General features: G+C 44.7%; 1 protein-coding gene across 2 annotated transcripts in view; it reads right to left on the bottom strand.

The window, feature by feature from the left end:
• The window catches only part of pdzrn3b (PDZ domain containing RING finger 3b), a 98154-nt gene that overhangs the window by 2505 nt on the left and 73658 nt on the right, over window positions 1–21991 (bottom strand). For both annotated transcript variants that reach the window (XM_047582302.1, XM_047582301.1), the window contains 6 exons: window positions 5124–5377; window positions 3085–3172; window positions 1511–1609; window positions 1365–1427; window positions 1173–1274; window positions 228–344 (listed from right to left, as the gene is read on the bottom strand). In XM_047582302.1, the coding sequence (XP_047438258.1) occupies window positions 228–344; window positions 1173–1274; window positions 1365–1427; window positions 1511–1609; window positions 3085–3172; window positions 5124–5377 (723 nt within the window). The remainder of the gene's footprint in view (window positions 1–227; window positions 345–1172; window positions 1275–1364; window positions 1428–1510; window positions 1610–3084; window positions 3173–5123; window positions 5378–21991) is intronic.

The following is a 21991-nucleotide window of genomic DNA, read 5'->3' on the forward strand; positions in this document are numbered from 1 at the left end:
GTGTTACAATTATTTGGAAATGGATCTATAACAAAAGCTTTGTCAACAATCTGAGCTTCAGACCATGAAAAAAACTGTTGAACATCTGCTTCCCTCATCAGAACTGCCTTGGCCAAAATAACCTATGCATGAACATATGCGTTGGTGCAGATTGATTGTGCGTCTTCATGCTCTTCACGCTGCGCACATGTGCCTCTGTGTGTGGTTGTGTGTGTGTGTGTGTGTACCTGCTGCAGCATGCTGGCGGTGAACTGCATGGCCTGATGGTGCTGCTGCTCCAGCATGTCCATGTGGAGGTCATCCAGGAAGTCGTTCCTGTCATCATCCATCCAGCCCTCGTCCAGCTGAGAGGCAGCGGAGGGAAGACAAACAGAGAGAGACGCCTCATTAGATGCAAATATTTAATTGTAAAAGTTTCTCACAGGAAAAAAAGAAAACAAAGGAACATCTGCTGTTTAAAATCTGATTCTTGTGTGTTGGCATTAAAACAAAAAAGGGAGCAAATAAGGATTCGACTGGATTTCTTTTTGTCATCAGTGTTGGGCAAGTTACTTCAAAAACATTATGTATGATTTATTACTTGTTACTGTAATTTCAAAGTAATTAGTAACATTATAATATTACTGTCTTTGAATTGTAAGGCATTACATTACTTTTAAGTTACTTTCACCAAAAATACCTGGAAATATGGATTTTGCATTCTCAATAGATCTTACATTCAGTGTAGCTCATTTTCACATCCAGTAGAAGATGATGTGGAATGGCATGATGACTAAGCTAAACTTACGCTAACAACAGTTAATGAGGTTTATGTCTCTGTGGGATGTAGATGTAGCATGGACCCAAACGCTAGTGGGCGCTGTGTCTTTTTTGTTTCCACTTCCTGCTTCACTTTCAACGATGGAGACTGAAGCTGTCGACGAAATTTTGGCCGAGACGCGTCTCGCAAATGTCTGTATCTCTGAACCTCCTCAGTTAAACTTTCCTCGATGTGTCTCCATCTTTACAATCAATTTGAAAGTTGCAGAGATGGAGAAGCATGCTATGACCAAGCATCTGTGGAGTTATTTCTGGGGAGGTTCACATCGGGCTACGCTGTTAGGGTTTGAATAGTGTCTGGGCAGAACTAAAAACCACACATTACTCTGCTCCATAAGAACTTTGGTAATTACCTGGATCTCTGGTCTGGCCACCAGCAGAGAGATATTCTGGTTGCCTTCACTGGTCAGTAGTGCAACGGCGTCCTCACGGTTTTGGATCTCAACACCGTTTATCTTAATTGGGCACAGAAATAGCTATTTAGCTAAAAAACTAAAAATGCCCCTGAAAAAACTGTTTAATGGTAATTTAATGCATCTTCTTACCTGGATGATTTTGTCACCTTCTCTGATTCTACCGTCCTTTGCAGCAATGCTGTGCGGATCAATCTGAAGTGAGGAGACACATTACATTTGTGAGTTCAAAGTGCACATCACACATTAGTATTGAAGAAGATTTGGGTGCTGCGTACCTCACTAATGTAGATCCCCGCCTCGTCCTCGTCGTCGGTCCTGTAACAGATCGTCAGGCCGAGCTTGTCTTGGATGTTGGCTCGGTACAAATCCACCTCCTGGAGAGACGCAAATTAACATCACACACACCTGAAGCAACATCTTCTGTTATGACTGAGCAGAAAAATATCTGTGTATTAGTACATCTGAGTTTCTGCACAAACAAAATGTATTGACTACGAAATGGGATCACAGAGCAGCAGCGAGCCATCAATCACTGTAATGAATCTTTCAGCTGGACGCAGGGTGGCCACTGGCTTTTCTAGAGGCCCGCTGACAGGATGAGAAATGATGCAGCGGGCTACGGACAGGCACAGCGTCGTTTTTCACTTGTCAACACCTGTAATCTTGCCGATACAGATGAAGATACGAGCAGTGCCGGTCTTTGAGGGCAGAGGACGGTCCCTGCGTGGGTTAAATATGTAAATAAATAAAAAAAAACTGGACATAGGAGCCACAGTCAGTGCAGTCTCACAAGTTGCACCAGTTAGTTTGTTAGTTTGGTGGAAGTGATGTCACTGGAACCTAAAAGGTAGAATCTAATCTTTTAGGTTTTGTTATTCTTGTCGAATAAAATTTAAAAAAATGACACAATATCTGCAGAAGGACTCTTCTTATACTCTACTAGTGCAGACATTCAAAAGTCTCCACTGATTCAGATTCATAATACTTCATTAATCATCAAGGAAATACTGTCGTTTCATTGCAGCTGCTCCCAAATAATGACCCCAGTATTTGACCTAAACATAACATTTCACAGAAGTATCCATATCTTGAATTTTATTCATTTATTTTCAATATAACCACCTTTAATTTCCTACAGTGTAGTCAGACATTCTAATAAAGTCCTGACTACAGTTAGACGTGACGATGTAAAGAGTAACAAAGCACGCTCCAGACCAGACGATCACGCCGTTGTTTGTCAGCTGATCGTTCTTCAAGGACGCAGGGGTTAGTCTGGGATTTTCTGCTGCACATCTGTCATTAGTTTCCCCCCCAATTACACCTCTGCGCTTATAGTTCTTCCATCGATATTATTAATTTCAGGCGGTATGTGGCTGAGGTTTAATAGAAGGGGGGAGAGGGGGTTCTGGTTTTTGAGGAGGGTCACTGAAGGTGCACGACGGTGGTCTTATCACGGCCTCACCCAGCCATTGTCAGCATCATCAGATTCATCACCGCAGCCCTATTATCTGTGCCATCTAATTATCCACCGGGCCTCATCTCCGCTGCGTAGGAGCCGGGGAAGACTTATTAGGCCCTGTCACTAATAAGTGATGATGCCACCGTTGTGCATCTGCTGGAACAAACCAGCAACTCAATTCCTGTCTGGCTTACATCTCGGTGTCTGTCTGGATACGGGGAGAGCGGCTCCATCCATAAGCATGATGTATCAGGACTCGCGGTCTCTAGCGAGGCCATTGAACTGGAGACACCGAGGCGACCTCGGCTCTGCTTATGGGCCGATAATGCACTTCTGTCCCAATGTAGATCTTCATTGAGAAGACGGGGGAGAAGGGAGACGGTGCTTTACCTCGTACTCCAGCTCCTCGCGCTCTATGTCTTGCTGCATGCCCTCGAGGAAGTCGTTGGGGTCGAAGTACTCGTGCCCAGCGGGGTGCCTGAGAAAAGGGAGAAGAGATAAATTAGAAAACAGCCGAATGCAAATTGAACGCACTATTTTAAAAAAGGAAACAAAATGTACCGACATAATTGTCAGTCTGGATTTTAATTTCGCCCCAGAGTTTGAAAATTAAATGTCAAGTAACGAAGGGAGGGGGGGTAATAAGAAACCGATGAAGAAATCACTCAATTCCCGGAGGCTAATAATTAACATGCTGTGTTATTACTTTGACTCAGAAATCAATTAAAGAAATGACTATTATTCATTAAAGGGCAACTGGTTTTGCCATGAGTGTCAGACGTAGCCAGGCTCCGCCAGCTCCGGGCTCTAACACAACTCCACCTGGCCACACACAAAGGACACAAGAGACGCAATTCGGTGGATACGCAAATGAACAGAACCATCATGTGTTTTCCCCTGGAGGAGCTGTCATCGCCAGCAAGTGACAGGGGCATTTTTCCATCAAATTTCAAGTCCGCTCAGTCTGGAGAACAAGATAAGGTGTTACCTCCCCCCCTTTCTGCTGAGGTGTAAAGGTTCGGATCATGTCTGAAAGCGACTTTATCAGCAGTGAAGATTTCTGACAGCAAGGAATTTAAACATCTTCACATTTAAAGTGGAATTTATCCCCAGTATCACAGCAACACTGCAATTAAAGACAGTTAAACCCACAAACACAAGCAAAGTGGATGTTTGTAGCTGCGGTTGCCTAGGTAACCCTCTTGTGCATTTCTCATCCCACCATCTTAACTTTGCTCCTGACTCAATACCCGTAGACGTCACGTTGCTCCTTGGATTTCGTAAACGTTCCACGGCCTCTTGCCGACTCCCTTTGTTAAAGTTGCAGTGTTCAGTTTGTTTGGTTAACGTTTCTGACAGCGGAGACTTGAGTCTCTCTTTGGGGGCTCTAATAGAATTCACACAAATCAATTCCAATAGGGTCTGACAGCAAAAATGGACTAACTGCAGAGCTGCTGCGGCTCCAGTGTGTTAGTGTGAGCTAGATGTGCTTCATTGTGTAAGTAATTGTGTGAATGTGTCAGTGTGTCCATGCAAGTTTTTTTTGTCCAGTTCCAACTATGCAGTGTTTGTGCATGGAAGAGACGGACATGACACACTGTGTGATGCTATTTTCCATTTGCACAGGTGGAATTCTTGTGTATTTCCCTGAGTATTAGTTTGAGCTTACTAGAAGTTAAAGGGATTAAAAAAACAAGAAAATACTAAAGTTAGAAAGTGCACTTATAGGCACAGGATTCAGCCAAAAGTTTTAGAACAGTCTTTATTCTTTCTTTCTTCTTTTTTTTTCGTTTTATTGAAATGTAGCAGTTAAATTTCTCTTTTACTCTGAAATTAAAGCACAGACCAAATAAACAAATGAAGTTAAAAAAGAAAATTGTGGAATCAATATATAACCCAAAATCTATCCTAAACTTTGGCTGATTTAACATGTGAACACTTTCACATTCTTTCTTTCTAAAATCAAATATTTTTCTTCACAATTTCGTTGCAGAAGTTCCCAGAAATGTGCGGCACTTGTAGGATGCTTTGCTTTCACTCTTCTTTGAGGTTAAAGTCTAGAGACTGGGCCATGGTCCGCTCCATGTTTCCAAGCTTTCCATCTTGTTTTTACCCTGAGGTAGTTCTGGTGTAGCGTGGACTAAAGTTTTGGGTCATTATCTTGCTGTAGGATGAAGCCCTGACCAACTGTACCAGGGGATATGATTCTAAAACCTTTGACCGGTAGTGTCTGTACACTATAGACAAAATGTGCCTAATACAGGTACAAGAACCAGTATCAGATCATGGTCTCTGGGTCAACTCACAGAGGCTGCGCAGTGTAAACAGCTGAGAGCACTGCACATTGTTCATTGCTGCTTATCTCTTAGCTGCGCTGCAGAGCCGTGACCCTTGACTTGGCTTTTTCTTTCTTTTTCTCTTGTACTTACTCCTCTGGAAGCAGATACTCCTCCAGCTCCGTCATGGGGGGCGAGGAGGGGGGCAGCTTGGTGAGCGCCATGATGTGCTGGAGGGTGATGTCGGTCTGGGTGCTGATGTCCGAGACCTGGGTGTCGCTGACGGGGCTGACCAGTTTGGGGTAAGGGGCTCGGCGCAGGACTTGGACCATGATGGGCTCCTTGGCCGTGCGGAAGGCCTCCACGGCCTGGTCATGGGTGGCCTTGGAGAGGTCCTTGCCATTGACCTGGAAAAAAAACAAGAAGAAAGGAGAAAAACCAATCAGCATGAGATGGAAGAAGAACATTGGTTATGCCAAACTGATGTAACCACTATCTCTCATGACTGCGCCCTCGCAAACTCAGCAACGATGTTCCTGTTTGAGAAATGACTCATTAACGTCTCGGCTTGTTTTACAGGGTCACGGATGGACCACGTGGAGTAAGACCTTAATTAGGAAGCATCTTTCTTTAATTAATCAAGGTCATTAACTGTGGCAGCCCTCATTTAGCTAAGTAATTTCTCAGCAGAGGATAAATCTGACCTCCTGTCAGAGACAGTGGAGTGGCTACAGGGCGTTAACCTGAGGAGATTAATTCAAACAAAAGGCTGCGGCGTGTCGCTGAGGAGAAGAGGCTAATTTAGTGCGGTTTAGCCACTTAAAGCCTCCGTGGGCCGATGAGAGATGAGCGCGCGCCCTCCAAAGTCCCTGCGCTCAAAAAGGAATGTCACCGGATCCAATGAGACTTAAAATTAAATAAAGGAGACTTAGGTCTGCACAGATATACGCTGCCCAATATGTCAGGACTCCACGTACGGATTACGCTCGAGATTTTTCACTTCAAATGCCATCATGTCGCCGGGAGTTCACCAAACAAGCTACAGAGAAAAGCATTCTCTGTCCCGCATAACCTTTCTGCTTTATCAGGGTTTACACTGCTGCTGCTGCTCTGCTTTCAATCACCACATCACACACAATCTGTTGGTTTTTGATTCCTGAACCTGTCCTAAGGTTCTGATAGCATCTCAGCCTGCAGCTCTTTTCATTTCACAGGCTTCCTCCTCCTCCTCCTTGCACCTCTGCTGTAGACACGCACATACATGTGAGCTCCCATCCCTCTTAGAACAGTGCTGCTTCCTATCAGGAGCATGCAGCGTCTGCAGGTCATTAGGCGTGTCATGAACCTTCAGCCGTCGCTCCTCACTCCTCCCCGACGTCTAACACAACTCGTAAGGCCGCGTTCGAGGATTAATTTTCTGATAAACTCGTGGCCAAGTTGCTGCGACCGCCTCCGGCTGCAAGTGCATCATTGGAATTCACAGCGTAGTTTGCAGACTTAACCGTGGTCCTGCACATCGGAAGCAATATTAAAACGCCCCCAGGCCATAATGTTCACATACAAAACCTGACCCAGGCCGCGTAAAGACTGGGTACATGTTTCTGCAAAGAAGCACATACAGAGGATAAAAGTGCGTGCGTGTTGTGCGTGCTCGGGCTTGGAGGAAGGATGAAGAGAAAGCAGGAAAAAAAAAAGGAGGGAACTTGATGAAGAAGTCAGAAGAGGAGGCCGTGTGCTCACTAATAACCAGAGCAGATTAATGCTAATCCTGGGCCTGCAGGATAATTGGATCATCTCAGCGGACTTAAACTTCTTCTACATCAAAACTTGACAGAAAAAAAAAAATAAAATAAATAATTATGGCTCCTCTATTTGCAGAAACGTATAGTGTCTATGGGGATGTGAACTTCTCTCATGTTTGACTGTGAGCTGTTATCACATAACGCGGAAGGAAGGCGTCTAGAACAAGCCTCCCCAGAAATCACACGGCCATCTTTGTTTCCCACAGCGAGGCCGTAATGTTGCACATCAGCTGAGGAATACAAGCGCCTTTGTGCTGTCCTCTCTCTGCATGTAGGCTCCAACAGTCAAACCTGGTTGCCAGGAATCCCGAAGCTACTCGGAGGCAGTGAACCGGAGACAAAGCCTTTAGCCCTCTTCTTGTTGAGCCCCGGAGCATTCTGCCTCAGTGCTCTGAAAGGAGGGAGGGAGGGGTCTCCTCCCAGCTGGGGAGGGGGTCCCACGGCCTCTATTCACTCCGCTCACCTCTGACACGGAGCGGCCCTTTGCAGCACACTGGGAAAAAACACACAACACTCCCCCGACACAATGCACAAAGCCCCGCCACCGCTGCGCTCTCTCTCCGGCTTTGCAAAGTTGAGCCTCAACTCGGCCACAGTTCAGCTGCTCGCGGAGTGCGGACAACTCAATTTAGCATCCGAGGAAGCAGATCTGAGCGGGCTGAGAACTCGGAATCCCTCCTGAACTGTGATAGAAGGCTGGGTTTGCCTTTGTCAAACACTTGGGCCGTTCTTCATGATGAGTGACACCTAGAAATTACTCTGTCAACCTTTGGAGCATCCTCAGAGAGGGGTCTCTGTTAAATCCATTTTAATGACACGAGGGCAGCCACGGCCTCACTTAAAAGAATACTAATTAGTAACCGCCTAAATCAAACCGTCCTGTGCCGGCGTCTGGAGAGGAATTTACACAGCTGTGGCTTTGCAATCGAATGCCTGATTTGTTTAATGAAAGTATCACATCTGACCTATAAAGCAACAGAGGAATTGAGAACCTGTGTCTCTGCTTCAGACCTGTATGGATTCATGAGATAGTTCATGTCAGTCTTCAGCCCTGCTGGGTGATGATTAGGGAGCAGCGGGGGTGAAATGTGCCTTGAGCTGGATCGACATATGAAACGCTTTGCGTGTGCCTGTGTGCGTTATATCCAGCGATCGTCGGGCTCGTTCATTTGCGGGGCTGCTTCAGGTTTTCATTTACTCTTTATTTAATCAGGGACCGTCACCGAGATCGAGCCTCGTTATTTATGAGAACCTCCGATAATGAAAAAGCTGCAGAGGAAGTGGCGTTCATGAATATTATAAATAAATTGGCCTGACGAGCTTTTTGTTCCTGTTTGCTCGCACGCAGAGGTTGTGCAGTTCAAAGCGGAGGCTTCGTATGCTGAAGGATGACGGGGCATTCTTTGAAACATAAGGGTTCATCTGAGGAAAGGCAACATCAGGATAGATGTGTCCAACTCCCAATTTCATCCACTGCTAATTTGCTAGCTAACCGAGTTAAGCTCAGCTGAGGAGGAAACCTCATTTCCTCGGAAGTCCACTCAGACCTCAATGTTAAAAACTTTTGAGCAGGAAAGAAATATATTTACAGGCTGTTTTATGTCCCTATAGTTGATTGCATCCTGCTGCCATCATTGCTATGGGGTGGGGGGGCCTGGTCTGGTCTAGGTGGGTTCTACATGTCTAAGTAACATCCACACAAATGAATAACAGGTCCAAAAGTTTCCCAGCAGAACACGGAATGGTCTGAAGATGGTTAGGGTTAAATTTATTCATAAGGTTGTTTTTTCTTTCAGTGACAGGTGTAGGGTTAGGATTTTCATTCAGAGTCCACAAAATAATGCATGCAACTCTTCTTGATCTTGGAAATTAGCAACTATGTGTAGCTCATGTGTAACAAATATTTAACTTCTTAAAAAATTGAGGAAGTTCTAGGAGCTCCCCGTTCTAAACATTATCATTCAGAACGGGGCTTTGCAGGATATTAAGTCAGTGTAACACTCGTCTTTGATACAGCCATTCAATCACCACGTAATCCTTTAATAAAGAGGAGAAGAACATCATTAAAGAGCCAGTGTTTCAGTTCCTCTGGGAGACGCAGTGAGGTGAACAGAGTGGAAACTCTGCCAGGCAAACGGCGCCTTTCACTGCGGCAGAACAAACCCCGGGAACTTCACTCTATAGAAGAGCGTTTTAAAGGGACTTCAGAGCCTCTTCCTCTCTGGTCGGATACACTCCTTAGATGAATTCTTCAAAATCTCTATTTCGGAACAGAGAGGAGCGCTGATGCGACGGGGAGCTTATTTTCAGAGGGGGAGGGGGCATTTGAGTGACAATCTGAATGTAGGTCACTCTACTTTAAAAGCATAGCTAATCCCTCTTATATTCCACTTTTTAACCAATCTCATAAGAAAATATTAAAATTCGAGCAGCAGCCGATCATTTCCTCCCTCTTTCTGAGCGTGGATGTGCTTTCAGAATCTGAACATATTGTTCTTTTATCTGACCAGACGGAAAACTCTCCACGGCGCTGGACTGAAAACACAGCAGTCTTTATTTACCACAGCGTGCGAGCTTACTAGGATTACAGAACAAACGGCTAAAAACTTAATGCCCGGCAGAAAGAGACACCACTGTTTACTTTCACCCTAATCTGATTTAAGTTTGGAACATTGCGTTAGCCGCAGATGATCAATTAAAGACTCAAATCACTGCCAGTACGCTTTCTCCTCTACAAATCTAAGCAGCACCCAGTGAAGGTGTGAAGTGAGTCTGAGGGAGGTGCCTTTTGAAAATCACATGCTCCCCAATTTGTTTGATCAACCTGCAAAAACCTTGGGCATGAAAGAATTTTTCTTTTAAACCAAGAGATTATGGCCTTTACAGGCATCAGGAACTGCATTTCACATCTTGATTCTGCAGCTTGTTTTTCGACTGCAGAGAGAGAGGAGCACATCCCTCTCTGCCCCTCGGCACAGATAAGAGAACAGGCTTACAGAGCAAAGCGAAGGCTAAAGTGCACGGGGAAGCAAGTATCAGCAATCGGGCTGAAACTCAAGGTTGTGTTCACGCTTCATTAACGCCGTTATCTCGCAACACTACCTGAGGCCTCCACCTGCTGCCCGGCATTATGAACCCACACAATAAACAAACACAGCTCTCCTCTGTCAAGGGTTACAGCACGTTGAGCTCAGCGCCGGCCGGGGCCGAGCGTGTTTGTCCGAGTCAGCAAAGTCATGTTTGCAGCCGCGGTGATCAAACACAGCAGAACGGAGAGAGCGGTAAGCAGTGAGTATCCTGAAAAGCCCCCGTCTCCACAGCTCGATCCGTGCAGGTGCACGACACACAGCTGAGTCTCAGTCATTTAGGATCAGAGGAGCTGGGAGTCGACACACAGCTGGGAGACCCCTGATAATGACAAATAAGCTCAATCATTTAAATGTGCACCAACAAGTTAATTAAAAATCTGCTCATGGACCACATGGGCCTGGCATGTTTTATTCATGCGGGATGGATTTATACGGATCAGGCGTAACATTCTGAATACTGAATCTTTTCAACAGGGAACCTGTTAGTAGGCAGGATACAGTGTAATAGGGTGAACAGTGGGCGAATGTAAGGACGAGAGCCAAATTGTGAAGGCTAGAGGACCAAGTCAGAGCATCTCCACAACCTCCAGAGTAGAGTTCCTTCGATGGTCAATCATTCTACAGTTTAATTCATCTTTATAGTATGTGCTGTAACTCAATATGGGGTGCTACATGCGCTACATATGTCAATAAGATATTATCACTTATTACTCCTCAGCTTCTTTATTCAGAGGATGTGAACTATTATCTGTCATCAACAAATACCAAATTTGTGTATTTATGTATAAATTTATTAATTTAACTCACGATTTGACTCAAGCGCTTTTCAAAACTTTTTCTTTTTCTAATCCGATATTCACTCTTACTCCATTAGACAGTCTAAAGACATTGATTTATGCCCTTTATCTCAGACTTCCTTCCTTAGCTCAACATTCACTGCCTTACAGAGGAACATCTCTCTGGAACAACCTGCCACCATCTCTTAAAGCGTCACTGGTGTAAGTGTTTGTTCATTGCCAATGTAAATCTTATGTAACTTTTCATGCTTTGATAGGGGAGGTTCTTAGATAAGCCTTCTAACCTTTCTTCTTTCTTATTCAGTACATTCTCATTGCATTTTTAACATAATCAACTCAACTAAAAACATTGCTCCAGGATGCACAAGGTCAGCCAGCAGAGGCAGCGTGATGCTTTGGGAAACATCCAGCTGGGACAGGTTGGGTCCTACCATCCATGTGGACTTTGATGCGTATCATCTACCTACTAGCATTGTTGTTGCACATCCACCCTTTCATGGAGGCAGTGTTCCCTGATGGCTTTCCCAAGTTCTTAATCCAAAAAATCTGTGGGATGAGCTGCACAAACAAGTCCAATCTATGGAGATCCCACTTTGCAACTTACGCGATTTAAAGGATCTGATGCTAAGGTGCTAAGGTAGGATTTTACTTATTGACTTGATCAGTCACAAAACACGTCCCCGGACCAACAAGCGTCAGTCTCCGTATTATGTTCCCAGCTCAGCTACATCAACAATATGTGTCAATAAGCTCATTAAAAGTTTGCTTTGGAGAGCCACTGTTGGCGTCCTCTACGCTGTCCCGCTGTGCTGTCAGGACGTCTGTCGTCCTTGTGATTTGTTTCAGACTGACAGTAGGTGCACCGGGCTCCTGCGAGCGAGTGCCCTCGCGGCCGCCAGCCAGCCACCTGCTCCAACGTTTAACAGATGCGACGGCACACCGGGGCCGATCTTAGCCGGCATTAAAAACACACAGAGTCAGACTCCAGTGATCCCTGCTTTTGTCTCTGTGCGCTGCCAATGATGAGCCTCATTACTACCAGGGCTGAGGTGGAGGAAGCCGAGCTGCATCTCTGTGAGGTTTTTGGCGACTGCTTTGATGATGGGTGGGGGGGGCAGGCTGACGGCAAGACTGAATTGACAAATTGTCTTGTACAAACATTTCCATCTCATTTCTCTGTCTGCCTGGTCTAGATGTCACACCGAGACCATCTGGCGCTACGTCAACTTGGCTTCTTGAGCCGAACGCGACGTCTTTGCAGCCTTCAATCAGAAACATGCCTAATTAGGCAGTGGTACTTGGAAAGCTCCAGATAGCAAACGTTCCAGCGGGCTCATTTGTTAAACTTCTATTGCTCAGCAGATCAATCTCTTTCAGTGTTAAGATGCTGTTCCTCCGCGGGCGAACAGAAGCAAAAAAAAAAAAGAAAATCGAGAGATACGAGTGGCGGACTGGGAAGCCAAAGGATTTAAGCAGACAAACAATAGTCCAGATCAGTTCTGCTTGGATCAGAGCCTCAATAGTCGGCTTGTGCTGAGGCTCTAATTAAGCTCCGGGTCCTTCTAAGAACCGCAGCACGGCGCCACAGCCATTACAGAGCGCTTCTGGAGAGATTAAGAGCCCAAGGACTGTCAAACAGAGTTTCCAAGGCTTCCACCTTAAAGTCCCTGACAAAAGCAGCTGAGCTTACATCTCCACATGGCGCTTACCTTGAGCTTTGAAGAGAGGGCCGAGGGGTTCACAGCTGTCAGAGGGGTCAAGTTTAAAGGGGAGCACCGTGCTCGCTGCAGCTCAGGCCTTTAATGATCGCAACGAAAAGGGAAAACACTTATCTGGAATGCCGCTCTGGCTGCGTTTAATAGACCTTAACAATGTTTGATCTCTGGTATGGCTCTATTAACCCTCGGCGCTATAAACAAAAATCTGCACCTCCTTCGATACAACAATGCGAGCAGATACCAAAGCATTTATGAATTTATTGTATAGATAGATAGATAGATAGATGTCAGCTATTAACAGTGCAAAACCATATTTTTTATGCTTCCATCATGGGAGTTAAGCGCTAACGTGTTTAATGAACTGGAAAGATTTCAAGTGTTCATGGATTAGCAAGTCCTCTGAGAGCAGGGTGGGCGTAGAATTAAAAAAAAAAAAAAAATAGACTTCCCAGAGTCTCCACCAGAGGTACAGTCATAACCATCTACTACACAAGCAACAAAAAAAAAATATCCTCAATGAATGAACCAGTGAGTGACCAGACACAGAAGCTCCACGGTCGTCTCTCAGAGAATAAATCCTAATGGCTGGTGTTTAATGAGCTCACAGTCCTGAGCTCAGATGTCTCGGAACGGCTGAGACCAAAGTATTCAAAGAGCAAGCTTCGATGCATTTTATAGACTGTGCATGAAATATGAGAATTTAGCTAAAAAAAAGAAGAAGAAGGAGGAGGGGGGAAAAAGTTACTGCACAGACGAGTGTTACAGATACCGATCCAACCGTTCTCCTCGAGATGAAAATAACGGGTCACATTAAAATAACATAAAAAAAGAGTAAGACCACCTTGGTTATTTCAGCAGCTGTTATTGGGCATAGAAAACACATTTAGTCGCGCCTTGGTGGGGAAGTTTCCATGATATACCATTAATCCAGAGAGGAGAGAGGCCTGTTGTACCACTGAATCAATACTGGAGGAGACTGAATCATTTTCTCTGGCCGTTAGCATTTTTCAGACTGACTTTTGGAAGCTCATCATGTGTGGCAGCCGTAATTTTTATATCCCTGCTTCGTTTCTGCAGTAAAGGTGTCGGAGAGGCCATAAACTTTATTTATTTATTTTTAAGACGTCGTGAATTTATTTTTCCTCGGTGGCAAAAGTCGCACAAGCACCTGAGACACTTAAGAAAAACGCCATTATAAGCCAATCGAGTCTTTCTGGCCAAGGACACCACGGATATGAACACGTCATGGTATAAATGGAAAGACTGAAAGAAAAGAAACAGGTCAGACTTATGCATCCAGAGCCTACTTGTACTAGTCTGAACTTGGCCATCATTAACTAATGCTCGTAGCTGTAGTAACAGTTACAGGCTATGGATGGCAGATTCAGTGTGTAATGATTAAACATTCAGTGTCTGAGAGCTGGACGAGCTGAGTCTCCTCTGTAATGTGTAATATGTGACGGATTGATTGTTGTGACACAATTTAAACTTTTAGACCCCTTGTTATTATTATTACGACGACTACAGGAACCCAGTTTGATTGTTTGATTGGAACTTTAAGGATTGACAAAGGCTTTCCTTTAAAAAATACAGTGTCTTGTCTCATTATTGTGGCTTCGGCCTGACGTCACTGTCCATATAAATATGTCCACACTTCCTCCAGACTCACTCGTGTTTTCATTAAACTAAAATTCTGTTCTATCTCCACCAGTTACAAAGAAATGTTGGATGTTGGACTTGGATGTTCATGATGTCACACCCTGTTTTTCTAGCGTCAAATAACTAACTACAATGAAACTTCTCAGAAAAAGAGACACTTAAACCTGCATCAGTATTACATTAAAGTGACAGAAACTTTCCTTACAACTTAAAATGTATTTGACCTGTTTCAGTCCACTAACATGGAGGGAATGGAGCTCGTGACCTATACTGCAGCCAGCCACCAGGGGGAGCTCTACTGGCTTAGTTCGGTCACTCATCTTAATACAGTCTATGGATAAGACCAAGAAAAGAACAACCACATAAAGTGGAACTTTGCTTTTTTCTATCTGACGAGGAAAGTTGAACGTAATAAACTCATTATTGTGTGACCATTCTCACACAATAACTCTTAATTGTTTTACGTACTGTTCAAGTCCATAGTGCATATCTGTTTGTCTGCCCTTAATTTTTTTCCTTTGTTTCTGATATTCTAATTTATGTTGCACAGCTTTTCTATTTCTTACACTTTTATTTTTACGCATATTTAAGTGCTTTGTCTTGTATTATTGAGCAAAGTAGTCAAATTCCCACAGCTGATTCTGATATTTTAAGGCAAAATGCCAAACGTTTCTCACTTTTCTCAGATTTATTTGAACTCGATATTCGAAATCATTCAACATTCAACACTAGAAAAGTGTGACATTTTGACAAAGTGTTAAGGAAAAAATATTTTTGCTTTTTTTAAAAAAAAGAGCTCAGATTTTACAATCAAACAAGCGATCACGTTATCTCTGCTGTCTGGTGGTGGAGGCAGATCATATGAGAAATTACCTGTAATTTTAACCGTCTTTCTCTGAGTAGATGCTGAAGCGACGGCTGCTGTAACTGAGAGAAGTGGGGGAACAGCCCGTCGACACGAGGGCGACTGACAGCCAAGAGAAAGACGAACAAAAGACGTGACAGCCCCTCTTTGCACACACCATATTTTTGCTGTTATCTGCAGTCGGCTGGGGGTGGAGGAGAACTGGAGGGCTTTCTGACCCCAATACCAGCAACTCATAACCCATTTATTATGCCACTGCGTTAACTAACAACCATGTTTTCCTTGAGACAACCCAAAATCTTGGAGAGCAGATCAAAGCCAAAATATTTGGAGGCGCAGTTATCTTACCCCCCTCCACGCTTTTTTTTTTTAAGGGAAGAATAATGAGCGAGATCCACAGAGAGCTTGATCATTATGTTCATTTAAGCCGGCCACCAGGCACCCAGCAGCACCCTGTGTAGTAAATGGAGATGTAATTTGGTGTGATAGGAGGATAACACTTGGCTGCGGTCCATTATGGATGAAAAGACGGGGAAACCAGCCCTCAAAGGCTTGTCATACGTGGTCTGGTCCGCTGCTAAGTGTTTTCACTCATTAGCCCAGACTGGATCTTGAATGCAAACAAAAAAAGAAGAAGAAGAAGAAGAAGCACGCTGAGTGTGTTGTCACAATTAAAGCTGACACCGACTGCATCAAAGCGCAGAAGACGGCAACATGCTGCAGGGTCTGTTCTGGGGGCGCCACATGCCAATCACACAGAGAGATGACGCACTGAGGGAATACACGATGATCCATCCAGCTACATTTAAGATCTCATTTCAATATGAAACAGCTTTCGTTAGCGTGTGAGTGATGATTCTGAGAAGCAAACTGGTCAAGAAAAGTGAGCCAAGACATTCATTATAACTCCGTTATCCCAAAAATTGTAACTTTAAAACTTCTTTTCCTCCCCAATAACATGAATTAAGACTTGCATAAGTTCTGTTTTCAGTTTTAAAAATAGTTGCACAGTGTCAGAGTTGATTGCACAGTCAAATATGTCACGTGCAGTAACACAAACAAGACCTGAAGTAACACCTTTTTTTCAGAAGCTGCAACAAAGAATTAGTTTTCCTGCACAGAGTCGAGTCTGAGGAACTCTCTTAAAACTTTAAAAAGAGGAGATGAATGACATCGTAGCCCTGGGCTCTCATGTGAAAACGCTCCCCCCTCCTCCCGTGCGTTAATGATGCATCTACAACAAAACCGCTCTATTTTCTTTGGTGGGAGGAAAATGTGCAAAACAAGCACCCGAGTGTTAAATATAAACTTTAGTGAAAGTCAAACGGGGGTTAAAGCTCGGAAAGCTCCGAGTCAGCATTCAGCGCGACAATGAGGAGGTGGGCTACGATCGGCGCACACACTAGCAGACGCATTGAGAGAGCTGTCACCCCCCCTTCATCACCCACCCGCCCCCCCTCCTCCTCCTTTAAAGAAGAGCGCGCCACCTCTCGCTGACCCCTGCGGCCAGAGTTCAGGCCACTCCACTCCACTCCACCCTGCTCCCACCCACTCAGCCGGTGACCCCCGGACACACGAGCAAAACTGAGCTGCACTTCCAACGAGTCCATGAAACGGTTAAAAACGGACCGCGGCTTGCAGTCGCAAAAAAGCGTGAAAAACAACGTATAAAGAACCTTAAAGACCCTCCCGGAGGCTGGAAGGAGCTCGGTCACAGTACCTGGCAGACTTCATACAGTAGTTTATATTGCTCCTCAGGCTTCTGCAGGGTACAGAGGCTGCATCCCATGGTGGAGGAGATCACACCATCCAGACTCCCTCCAGCCACGCAGGCAGCAAGGGAGAAGAGGCAGCAGATATCTTGTTTCTTCTTCTCCTTCTTCTTCTCCTCCTCCTCCTCCTCTCTGAACTGACTCCCGGTCTCTGCCGTGTCTTTCTTCCAGAGCTGCACCCTGACGTTGGCTAACAGGATTGACTTCCCCCTCAGCTTGTGGCTGTATCTCTGTGCTCAGCCTTGTCCCTCTCGCACACTGCCACCGCCTCCCCCCCTCCTTCCCTCCCTTTTCCTCCTCACATGCTCCCTCCCTCCTTCCCTCCCTCCTTCTCTGGTGCTCTACAGCCTTGTGTTTGAGCTTCTGGAGGCCGGAGTCACAGCTCTGCAACATTAGCCCCCCTCATGTTTATTAAGCAGCCGCTCACTAGATATTCATAAAGGAAGAGCTCATGAATGGGGCTTCCCCCTCATGCAAAGATGATCGTAATTAATAAGCCTCATTAGATGCACTGTGCAGAACGGCTTTTCATTCCATGACGAGACAAATCTTCAAATCAGCTCAGGAAAAACAGCCTGTTACCAGTTCTAGACTTTTAGTTTGAAACTCAAAACTAATCTCAAGCGTAGTTGTTGTAGCTTACACATGCACATTGTGCAGCTTTTCATGTCCCAGTTAAACTAAGTGACCTCTGGTGTGCTAATCCAGAGCAGAAAGAGACACTGAGCATTCTTTCCGGGTGTATTTCTCTCCAAATACACAAACCCGAAGCCAGCGAAAACAAATAAAAGCCGATAAATATTTATGCTGGCCCTCTCCAGCGCAGCCAGATAAACTTCACCCAGCAGACGGTCGAAAGCGCGATGACATACACTTCTCCCTCTCCGGGTCCTTCACGGAGTTCGCCATCCTGTGAGCGGAGAGCGTGTCTCCATAAGCCAGACCTGGCGTCCGTCCCGCCGCTCGCTCTTGTGCCGTGCAGCCGACCGCAGATAAACGTCCAGTCGGGGCAGAAAGGAAAGGAGGGCGACAAAAGCTCTTGGCTGCAATCTGTTCATTCGCGGGGTTCACATTTGGAAAATGTTAGATTTCTACAGGCGGGATTTTCACCTCCTCTAGCCCATTACTCACACTCATTGGTTCGATTAAGTCCGCGGTGCTAAGCCACATACCTGGATAGATTTCGTGGCAGGAGGTAGGGGGGGGGGGGGGTTATGCTGGTGATAGTGGTTATTTCTTCAAGCCAGATGTTCAGCCCTGATCCCTATCTATCAGCACTTTCACAGCTCCTGGAGCACATCAGCATTCTTAGAGAAGATGTCCCCCCCAGTCCTATGTCAAGAAAATGTTACATGCATTTTCTTTTTAAATGCAACAAAAAACTAAATGCATCCTTTTATTTATTTTTTACTCTCTTAAGAAATCAACACTAATCTGACTGTGAATATGTCTGCAGCTCTTTTAGAAGCTCCTCAAACCTCCCACGCCAAACACTGAATGTTAAATGGTATAATTTATGTATTGGATAAAACTCCCTCCAGCCTCGAGCATTTTTTTTTTTTTTTTTTTTTTTAGAATTATGGGAATTTCCTATTTCTATGCAGCTTCCCTAATTTCTAATTTACATACGAACACATCGCAGGGGAATTTGACAGATTTCCATTTAATCTCCATGTTTGTATTCTGCTCCGACAGCTTTTAAACAAAGCTCGTCTTCAAATAAATTCCCATATTTCTTCTTCTTTCCCACAACCACAACAACGCAGAATACGAGCTAAAAAAAAAAGAGAGAGATCTTAAAACGAGATCCTGGAGGCAGAGGAAGGGATGGAGACAAAAAGCTGCCTCGGGCGAGATGAGAGTGTAGTATCTGTGTGAATTTAACAATTGTTCATTATTACCGTGGGCTCTGCTCGTCTGGCTGCTGTGGGCTCAAACTTTCATCCGGCGTAGCGTGAAAACTAATTCCACGCTCACATTAGCCGTACTGTCGTGCCCGGGGCTGGGATCAGTGGAGAGTTTGAGCCGGTGCTGTTGCCCGGCTAATCTTTCTTTCACACTGAGATTATCCCATTCACAAAGTCAAAACGGAGACAGTGCTCCGATACGAACAACTGCACTAAAGGTTATGGCAGCTTTGGTAGAAAAAAAGGAAAAAGAAGAAGAAGAAGAAGTGCGTATTAATGAATAATCAGCAGTGAAAGTTAACTGAGGACCTGTTCAGCCACAGACAGCGTGGCAAGTGTCTGCTTCACACTGTCTGGCACTTTGGTCTGAGATTTAATTCTGTTGCCGCTGATTAAATTTCCAGCCCTCATTGGTGACAAAACCTTTCTCCTGCTTCCCCCGTGTTGCGGTTTGATCTGTGAGCTCGGGATGCTTCACCTTTTCTTCATTACCGGTCTAGACGTGACACGGCATCACTGGAGGTTCCTATCTCAGTGGGAGTGAGACCAAGTGATAATAATGTCGTGCGGTTTGTTATAATAAACATCAACATTTGGATTTTTTTTTTTAATGGAGACAAGAGGGTTAGAGGTTACCACATCCCCGCCCAATTACCAGAGCGGTGCTTTCAGAGCGTGCATTTGATCTGTGCTTGGTTGCATCATTCATATTCATAGCGGGCCGCCTGGTGCTGTGTCAGTGTCCCACTGGGCCCAGTTTAAGAGTCATGACTTTGACTGGAGCCTCCGTGGGATCAGGTGGCGGTCGCCGTGCCGTAGACCGTCCCTGTGTTGGTTTATAACTCTGTAATGCATCGTCTTCCCTCCCTCAGAGCAGCTTTTGTTCCTGGCACATAACTTAAGAACTGACACTTAAAGCATAAAAAAACAAAAAACAAAAAAAAAAACAAAGCTTACACTAGAAATAGGACTCTGATAAGGAAGTTATTAACGGTCAACTTCAGATTTTCTTATTTCGTAAAGCAACAGTCTGAAATTATTCAGAATTGAAAACTGAGAAAAAGGCTGCACATTTCAGGATAAAACTGTTGGGTATCTATAATTAACAAAATTGGAAGTGGGCGTGGTTAATGTGGAAAGGCAGAAATGCTAGCAGCCACTCTATGAGCTCCCAGATGCTAATATTCGCAGTCACTGCGTTTACATGCGCGACTTAATGGAGCTATGCTCAAAATGTGACTTTATGAACACGGTCCTTGTTCCATTTTACATGGAAAAACTGATGGGAACATGTCCTCCTCCTCCACACTAGGTGGCGATATGTGTCTTTTCAGCAGGTTGTTATGGCCTCCTTTCCAGTTTACGTCATACAATGAACAACTGGAGTCATTCATGTGTCAGACCGGCATTTCAAACAACAACCAGGTGGATGATAGTTCAGCGTTTTTTTTTTTAATCTCATACATAATGTGCACACTACTCATGGTGCAGATAAGATGGTGCTATCCCTCGGGTGGTTGTTCTACTGGCTCTGTTTACCTTCTTCTTCTGCGACTGGCTTTCTTGGATGTTTTTGTTTTGGTGTCATACCCCAGTGAAGCGGTAGTGGATCACACACACATGCATTGTCCAGTTAAAGTCCAATTAAGGCGCATACATGCCAGAGAAAACTGATTTTCTGATTATAGTAAGAGTAACGTGTTTATCTGCACTTGGGTTGTCCAGTTAAAGTCGGATTAAGTCAATAATTACTTTTTTTTACAAGCTTTAGTTTATCACAAAGACTGAAACAGGTAGAAACAGGTGGTCTAGCCCAAAATTTAACCAAACCAACCTGCTGGTTCCTTTAAAGTTCCATCTGTGAAATGACCCAATTCTTCATTAAAAACACAATTGTTTTCACAGTTTCATATATATATATTCAATATTCAGCTCTAAATATTACATCCGTGTCTGTATCCCATACGATAGGACCACTGCAGATTGGTTGGAAGGTATGGAACCATGAAACTGTTTCAGTTCTACCATGTGGCAAAATGTCAGGTCATTTATCTCCCAGTCATCAGAGCGGAGGTAGGGATTTTTTTTTTTAAAAAAAGGTGGATTTATGAGGGTGTGGAGCCTAAGTCTGCAGAGGGGTGACGACGCGGTAACATGCAAAAGAAACAGGACACTGATGGCCAGGAGTGATAAGACAAGGAGAACGCGTGATGTCCCGGTCGCCTGACGCGTCTCTAATGCACCGTCCAGACGGCAGGATGAGGGAGGGCGGGAGATGAGGAACGATAAACTGGTTGCGTGCTGCAAATCCACGAGACGTGTCGAGTGTCTGATTCACGTCACATAACACTTTTTCCTCAGACGGTCCTCAGCTGATCGTAATCTTTCTGTGCCGACCAACAGGAACTGGAGGACGCCTTTCCATCGTGGCTGGAGAGGGAGGATGAGTCTGAAGTGCCACTTGGAGCAAAGGCAAGCGCTTTTCTAATGAGGATGAATGACGCCTTTTGTACAAGACAAAGAAAACAAGGACCCACTTAAAAACCACCGCTTTACAATGGTAAGAGTCATTCAAACTGTCACAGTGGAGCTTCTGATTGTCATGCAGCGCCCTCCAGAACGCACGAAACCTGATACATGTGTGATGAAAGTTAAATCAAACAGTCGACTGAGGTCCACTCCACTGATTTTACCCATGAGGATTAGGTTAATCATGCATAATACCGACCACACGGTCCTGTAATATCTTCAGTGGTTGTGCATAATTTGGAGAAGAAGTATTTTGGCGTTTTCCAGGCAGGATGGAAGAACTATTTTTAATCTAAAGACACACAGCGATAAGGCAAAGGAAACATGGCTTCAAGAGGAGAACAAACACCAGAGAGGGATTTTCACAACCCCCCAAAAACTGCTACGAATAAAAACAGATAGAGATCTATAAAGCAGTATTGTACACTACCAGTTTCCAATCTTTTGACTTTTATTAATCTGTATGTAAAGTATAAACTGTACGATCAACCAGGGGCGTAAAACACTACCAACACAACCGCTGTCCGTAGAGTTTAGTTAATAACTACACCTCTAACCTATATAGCGCTCTCCGATTGGCTCTGCTAGCATTTCCTTTCCCGCTAGTATGTGATTGGCCGTCTCCGCTGTCCCTCCATCTGCTTGTAATGCTGCTTGCAACCTGCTGCTAGTTGGACAGGACAGGAGGCGGCAGCTCATTTATCCGCAACAGCAACAGCAACAGCAACAACAGAAACAGCAAGTGCTTTGGCCTTTGTTCTGCCTGGGTCACGTCAGCTGGTTACTTCAAGTGTATATAACTGTAGAGGCTCAACAATGCAGATGTTGAATAAAAGACAATATTTAATGACAGTACTTATTATTTTTGATGTATTTGTGTGGA

This window comes from Mugil cephalus, chromosome 4 (genome assembly GCF_022458985.1).
Source record: "Mugil cephalus isolate CIBA_MC_2020 chromosome 4, CIBA_Mcephalus_1.1, whole genome shotgun sequence".
Taxonomy (NCBI): Eukaryota; Metazoa; Chordata; class Actinopteri; order Mugiliformes; family Mugilidae; genus Mugil; species Mugil cephalus.